We start from the raw sequence: 6,897 nt of genomic DNA, 5'->3' as shown, positions 1-6,897 counted from the left end.
AGGGAGGAGGGAGGAGGGAGGAGTTTACCGCAGACGTACTGTGCCCATGACCTTACGCTCGGGTGTTTTGGGCCCATCGAACAATCCAGCACACCAGAGCACACCAGACACGCTGACAGTAAGTAAGATGCTTGCAAGCAAGAGAGAAGAAAACGACGAATGGAGTAGAAGGAGAAAGGAGAGGAGGAAATAAGAGTCACGGCGAAAAGAAAATGAGAGGAGGAAACGAGAGGAGAAGAATGAGAGGAGAGGAGAAGTTGGTACCTGCATGGATCGGCTCCGTCGAGAGCATACTTGTCATTGAGACGTTGCGCTATGTCCACAGCCCTGAAGCAGGTTAGAAGAAAACCGGAGCAATTGAGACGAGCATATGTAAAGACAAAGTGAAACAAGACAAGGATGAGGTCGAGGTCGAGGTCGAGGTCGAGGTCGAGGTCGAGGTCGAGGACGGGGATCACAAGCAGTTTCTGAGTTTTCACCTCTCCGGGTCGCTGGCCCACGCAAGAATCGCCTTCCCCCATGTCATGCGCAAGTTGTTGTGAAGTTCTCCTTGTTTGACCTGCTGAACATGTAAGCGAAGAGAAAGAGATTTTGATACAAGAAGCAGCAACAAGTCCGAAGATCACAAGTTGGGCGGAGGAAAGAGAAACAGGTAGGGGGAAGGAGCAGGAGCAGGAGGAGGAGGAGGGGGGGGGGGGGGGGGAGAAAACAGGAAAACCCATGTGCAGGGAGCAGGGAGCAGGGAGCAGGGAGCAGCGGGAGAGATCAACGCCAAATCGAAGGAAGGAAAATCTACCAGTATCTGCTGCATGGAGTCCCAAAACTCGTCTCCTGTCCTCCCTTCCTCCAGCTTCTCCTCCGTCGCCTCCCGCTCCCGCGCATCGTGTGCATGTTTCTTCAGGGTCCTGAAAGGAACCTAAGGAGGAAGGAAAAGGCGGCCAAGACGATAGGAGGGAAGTGGTGCGGAGGTAAACAAGAAGGGAGGAGGAGCACGTAGGACCGAGGGGAGGAGGGGAGAACGAGAGAAGAATAGAAGAAAAGAGACATAAAGGATCGTAAAGAAAGAATAGGAGGACGAGGACGAGGATGAGGACGAGGACGAGGACGAGGACGAGGAGATCATATCGCGACCTGCGCGACCATTCAGGTAGAGCTGAGAACCCCTGGACCTTCGAGTATTTACAGAATGAGTAGGCGAGCTCCCGCCATACCAGCAGCTCCTGAGACGAAATGATGAGGAGGACGAGGACGAGGACGAGGACGAGGACGAGGATGAGGACAAGGACAAGGACAAGGACAAGGACAAGGACGAAGGGACAAAGAGGAGGAAAGCAAACAAAGGAGCAACAAGAGCAAGCAGGAGGAAGAAGGGGAAGAGGGGGAGGAGAGGGAGGAGGAGGAGGAGGAGGAGGAGGAGAGTGTGAGGGAGCGAAAGGAGGAGACGGTTCTACTGTCTCACGTCCAGGAACTTGCTGGCTTTCTTGTCGTTGGCGTCACACGCAACCCTGCGGACGGGCAGCATGCCAAAGTGAAGGAAGCAAGACATCCTGCTGACCCCCTCTGGATCAAGAGCATTGTTCCCTGCCAAGAGCTCAATCCTCCACTCCGTTCCCTTCCTCTCCTCTCCTCTCCTCTCCTCTCCTCCCTCCTCCCCCTTCCTTCTCTCCTACTTCCTCCATCCCTCCTCCTGCCTTACGTCTGCGAGCATATGATGTGAGTCCAGAGCGCAGGTAGGACTTCCACCTACTCCCCGCAGCCTGCTCTCCCCCTCTGCTGTGCTCCACTGCAGGGACAGACAAGTCTACCCGGCTGCTTTCCCGAACGATGTCTAGAGCCCACCAGGAGGAGGAGGAGGAGGAGGAGGAGAGGCACAGGGGCTCAAGGCCTTCCGGGACGAACAGTTTACACGAGGGAGCTGAAGTTTGCAGCCTCCTCCCCATGTACTCTTGTCTTCTGTTCGCTGTGGCTGACCTGAAGGATGAAGCAGAAGCGTACGCCCTGCCAACCTCCTGCTCCCAAGATCAGAGCTCCATATGACTCCTGCTCCTGCTCCTGCTCCTGCTCCTGCTCCTGCTCCTGCTCCTGCTCCTGCTCCTGCTCCTGCTCCTGCTCCTGCTCCTGCTCCTGCTCCTGCTCCTGCTCCTGCTCCTGCTTTCCTCCCCTCCACTTGCTTTCCTGCTCTGTAGGACCCATTCCTACTTTCTCCACTTTTCCTCCTTCCTCTCTCTTTTCAAATCACTTCCCTCTTCCTCCTACTCCTCTTTCTCCAGCAGATTCTCCTCCTCTCTTGTTCTCTGACCTTCATGGGAAGGACGCAGGCAGTGTCTACGAGCAGAACGGAAGCGTGGGCTGCGAGTTCATCTGCCCAGCGCCGGTAGGGGAGGACAGGCATGTCTTCTTGCACTACACAGCTGGCACGTTTGCTCAAGGAGATCTGACAGAGACGTCAGCAGACTAGGAGACAGAAGGGAGAGGATGGGGAGGAGATAAGAGATGGACACGGATGGATGGGCAAGATCTGTAAAGTAGCAGGAGCAGAGCAAGATGAAGCGTAAAGGACAACAAAGATGATGGAGAGAAAGAGGAAGAAGAGGAAGAAATACAGGTGCAGTTCCAGGCAGAAGAAGAGGGAGAGGTAGAAGATGTTTGACAGGAGCGACAACAGCACGGCAGGCTAGAGGTAGGAGAGGTCACCAGATCAGCCATTGCGTCGCAACCTCTGTAGCCGTCAACCAGTACATGGGACATGATGCCGAGTTTGCACCGAAGAGCCTCCTGGGTGAGAGATCAGTAAGGAAGAGCAGGGAACCAGAAGGGGTTGCGGGAAGAGGAGGGGAGAGGAGGGGAGAGGAGGGGAGAGGAGGGGAGAGGAGGGGAGAGGAGGGGAGAGGAGGGAAGAGGAGGGAAGAGGAGGGAAGAGGAGAGGAGAGGAGGATGAAAAAATGGGGAGGGCGGGTTGAGCAAGGGAGAGAGAAAGGGGAAGGAAGCAGTGGAAGCGAGCAAGGGAGACAGGGTATGGCAGAGCAGGGAAAGGGGGAGCGAGATGTTGCAAGGAGGCAGATGGGGATGACAGAAGAACAGAAGAAGTTGAAGAGCGTGAATGGTAGGAGCATCAGAACAAGCATCAAGAAGGACATCAGCACCAGCACCAGCACCAGCACCAGCACCAGCACCAGCACCAGCACCAGCACCAGCACCAGCACCAGCACCAGCACCAGCAGAAACTAGCAAGCACCTGTATCTCAGGAACTCCCTGCAAGATGAATGTCCATCGGCGCTCGTTTGCAATGACATCGTCGGAGATAAGGGGGAGGACGACGAAGACAGGAAGCAAGCACGCGTTTGCAACCCTTGTCGCAACCTCTAGCGCATGATTCTCCTCCATTCTCATCGCCGTCTGCATCACGTACAGGATGAACCCTCCGCCTCCTCCCTCCCCCTTTGCGCTCCAGCCGGGCCGAGAGGAGAGCACGTCAGTCCGTATGAGCAGCTCCTCTGGCAAGCAGCACGCGAGAGTCTCCGCAAGAGGGTCGCTGGCCTGTTGCATCCTCTTGCCATGCGAGGAACCTCTGTACAGTAGCTCCATCTTCTTCCTGACCATGTCAGGGGACGTCGCAAGATTGCTCGCAGAAGGAAACTCGTTCCCCTCCTCGCGTCCCCTCGCCTCCTGCTGCTCCTCCACAATACCCTCACTCAGCTTCTGCTTCTTGTGAGGAGCAAGCATCTCATCGATGCGGGCCTGAACGCACACATCGCTTCCGCCTCCTCTCCTCGTCCCGTGCTCAGCGACCTGTTTCTCGAGGTAGAGCTTCATCATGTACCCTTGTCTGCTCTTTTTCGTCATGTAGCGAAGCTTTGCCAGCACCTCCTCTGTGACTCCGTACTCCTCGATCGCTCGAGTCTTGGTGATGGTCCTGGTCAAGATCATCAGAAGAGGAGGAGGGAGGAGGAGAAGGAGAAGGAGAACTGGTCGATGCTCGTCCAGGACAAACAGGGGTGGAGCAACACGCAGCAAGTGGGCAGCACCTGAATTCGCTTCTCCGCATGCAGTCCTGGCACAGCATGGCGTCTTCTGCGAGCGGTTGGAAGGGCTGGAGGCTGCATGGAGGGTCTGACCGCTTGCAGGCCGCGCAGACTCGCGGCACGAGGAGCGCGAAGCCGATGGGCGCCCCGACCATGTCGGGGCTTATGCCTTGGACGAAGGGGGTAGGGTCACGGTAAAAGAGTGGGGATGAGGGGGTAGGGGGTACTCCTTATAAACTGAAGCTCTGACAACCTGACTAAGGGGAGCGAGGGGAAGAGGGAGAGGAGGGAGAGAGAGAGAGAGCAAGACCAAGGAAGGTTGAGATCTGTAACATCTACTATCCTCACCAGCTTGAAGAAGCAGCTTGCTATCAGGTGACAGTTGTCTTCATGCTGTAACTTCACTGTTGCTGATGACTTGCGCACAGAAGGATAAGTTCCCTTCAACCTCATCGTCATCCCGTCATCCCCTTCATCGCATCATCGGTGTCGCCATGAGTCTTGCAAGGGCTGGATCGTGCATCTTTCTGGGAGGCTTCTACTGCTTGGCAAGCACCGCCCACTTCCCGCAGACCTCATCACCATCCACCTTCGAGAACTACTGCAAGATCGTACCCCCCTACATCCCTGGCAGCGCAGCCTTCCACGTGCTCTGGACTGGCGTCGCCGAGCTGGCGCTGGGAGGATGGCTGGCAACATCTTTCTCCCCTCTAGCAGCGCGGTCGCTCTTCTGGCTGACAATCCTGATGACTCCTGCTAACGTCTACATGTTCTCCCATGACGTCCCCCTAGGCAACGTGCGGCTCAGCTACGGGCTGACAGGCACGCACATGCTCAGAGCGTCTGCTCAGATCCTCCTGCTCTCTTGGCTCTTCTGGCTCTCCAAGACGCCGGCGCATGCCCGCCAGGATTGACGGCGATGTCGTGTAGGAGAGGGTAGCATAGCGCTGCAACAAGGAAACTAAAGACGATTGAAAGGGAAGATTGTTGTATCCATGACGAACATGTTCATTCACATCTCCTCCCTCTCTCCGATCAAGCTGCTTCAACCTGTTCCTTTCCCCCGTCTCGCCTCCATGTTTCCCATCTCCCCTTTCCGCCCAGTTGGCATTTGCGCCCCGTCCGTTGCCCACCCTCCTGCAAAGGCTCCAGTCAGCCATGGCGGTGCCGGGAGGCGCGTACTACTCGACATATCACGGACATGATGAGAGCTACCTGAAGAGCATCATCGCGAGGTGACCGAGCGTGCTCTGCGCTCCTTCCCCTCTGACCGCTCCCAGTCTACGGAGGAGCCATGGATCTGACGCCGCTGCCATTTTCCTTGCGGGGGACTCTACCCTGGACAACAAGGTCCTGCCGTGTTCCTGCAGCAGCAGCATGTGCTGTGCTGACTGATGCTGTCTCAGCACTGGCTGTTCAGAGGCGGACAGTCTGCGCAGTCGCTGATCGAAGATCAAACCAGGGGGGCGTTCACCGCTGCTGCCGTGAACGGGTACGAGGCAGTACTTGAACCAACCGTGATGGTCAAGGACGTGTGTTACTGGATGAACTATGAGCTCGCTGACAAGAAGGTGAAGTCGTTCGTCGTCAACACGGGTGAGCAAGCATCTCTTTTGTGCCCCTCTTGCTCACTGCTCACCTCCTATCAGCCGTCGAGGCAACCACCCTGACGTCTCGCACCGGCGGCTTCCAATGCTGCTGCATGCCCGCATGCGGTAGCCTCCAAGCGCAAGATGAACTGATCAGGCAGAACTTGACAGAGAGAGACTATCTGGTCGTCTCTGTCGGAGGAAACGACATCGCCCTTGCTCCCTCCATCTGCACAGTCATCGCCCTCCTTACAGTCATGATCACTCCATGGTGTTAAACACTTGTGCTGATAGAATCTGTCTTGACAAGATGTTCGCCAAAGGTTCTTGCTGGGATGGCTGCACCCGTCCGTTCTGTACCTTCAGATGATCTTCCGCTATCAACTGCAATCGGTGCTCTGACTGACCAACTTGAGTTTGTTGTCCCTCATTCGCGATGGCAGTACGTCAAAAAGCTAGTTGAGAATCGCAAGCCAGCAAAGGTAATAATGTTGCCGGCTGTGCTCGATCTTACATCAGAGAAGATTGCAGTGTGCATGGTTTACAATTTAGACGAGCAAAACAACCAAAGTTGGGCAAACAGTGCCCTCTATTGCCTGTGCTATCACTGCGCTCCTGGGATTCTTCAGTACAGAATGCGGATTGCTTTCGAACTCGGCGTGTCAAAGGTCAAAATTCCAGGAGTAAGAGAGGTGGTGCCCATTCACCTAGCCGATGCGCTCGATGGAAAGGATACCAGAGACTATGTTGCTCGGGTTGAGCCAAGCATTCAGGGGGGAAGAAAGATCGCGTGTCTGATATTGTCGAAGCTTGGGTTGATCGAATCAAAACATGTGTAGACATCAATTTCAAAGTTGGTTATGAAATTTTTCAACTTCATTGCAGCAGAATGCAACTTTGTGCTCACGACAAGTCGGGTAGCTCAAGACTGGCTGAAATGGTGAAAGATGGAGATTGAAAGCAGTCCCCCGAATTCGGCTCTAATGAGCTAACAGAGCAGTCAAAGACATCAGTACTTGATTTCAGTCATGGGGCTGAGACATTACCTTGACAGTTGAGCTGAGTTGTCTGGTGGCGTTGTGTGATGAGGTTCCGATATTTTTAGTTCAAACGGGAAAGCTTCGGAAGGGTCTTAGTGACTCGAAGGTCTTGAAAATGTTTTCAAGATAACCTGGCGAGGCTGCTAAATGAGAAGTGTGATGTTTGCTGCTTGTCAGTAAATTTGACTTCGAATCATCTTCAAGATGTGAACTGGGTTGTCGATCCTCCAAGTCTCGTCTCTTTC

At 54.9% G+C, this 6,897-nt stretch overlaps 3 protein-coding genes across 3 annotated transcripts; 2 read left to right on the top strand and 1 right to left on the bottom strand.

The window, feature by feature from the left end:
- Positions 1-24: 24 nt before the first annotated feature.
- On the bottom strand, positions 25-4,178 carry GUITHDRAFT_102370 (hypothetical protein; the record flags this gene model as incomplete). The annotated part of the gene is made up of 12 exons (XM_005838686.1): positions 25-112; positions 265-327; positions 480-559; positions 797-905; positions 1,452-1,505; positions 1,556-1,581; positions 1,972-2,226; positions 2,300-2,434; positions 2,695-2,775; positions 3,144-3,224; positions 3,350-3,914; positions 4,027-4,178. The coding sequence occupies 12 exons, from the start codon at positions 4,176-4,178 to the stop codon at positions 25-27; spliced, it is 1,689 nt and encodes a 562-aa protein (XP_005838743.1).
- Positions 4,179-4,278: 100 nt separating this feature from the next.
- Positions 4,279-5,017, top strand: GUITHDRAFT_150798 (hypothetical protein). The gene is made up of 2 exons (XM_005838685.1): positions 4,279-4,398; positions 4,452-5,017. The coding sequence occupies exon 2, from the start codon at positions 4,518-4,520 to the stop codon at positions 4,935-4,937; it is 420 nt and encodes a 139-aa protein (XP_005838742.1). The 5' UTR covers positions 4,279-4,398; positions 4,452-4,517; the 3' UTR covers positions 4,938-5,017.
- A 137-nt stretch (positions 5,018-5,154) lies between these two features.
- On the top strand, positions 5,155-6,451 carry GUITHDRAFT_161409 (hypothetical protein; the record flags this gene model as incomplete). The annotated part of the gene is made up of 7 exons (XM_005838684.1): positions 5,155-5,258; positions 5,304-5,373; positions 5,430-5,619; positions 5,673-5,883; positions 5,936-6,005; positions 6,056-6,094; positions 6,137-6,451. The coding sequence occupies exons 1-7, from the start codon at positions 5,182-5,184 to the stop codon at positions 6,449-6,451; spliced, it is 972 nt and encodes a 323-aa protein (XP_005838741.1). The 5' UTR covers positions 5,155-5,181.
- Between the last annotated feature and the right edge of the window lie 446 nt (positions 6,452-6,897).

Source organism: Guillardia theta (assembly GCF_000315625.1).
Source record: "Guillardia theta CCMP2712 unplaced genomic scaffold GUITHscaffold_10, whole genome shotgun sequence".
In the NCBI taxonomy this organism is placed as follows: domain Eukaryota; class Cryptophyceae; order Pyrenomonadales; family Geminigeraceae; genus Guillardia; species Guillardia theta.
This window is presented reverse-complemented; position numbering and strand designations above follow the sequence as displayed.

Bases quoted from the DNA above. Each gene is read 5' to 3' on its own strand.
- GUITHDRAFT_150798 (XM_005838685.1), top strand. From the start codon at position 4,518: ATGAGTCTTGCAAGGGCTGGATCGTGCATCTTTCTGGGAGGCTTCTAC.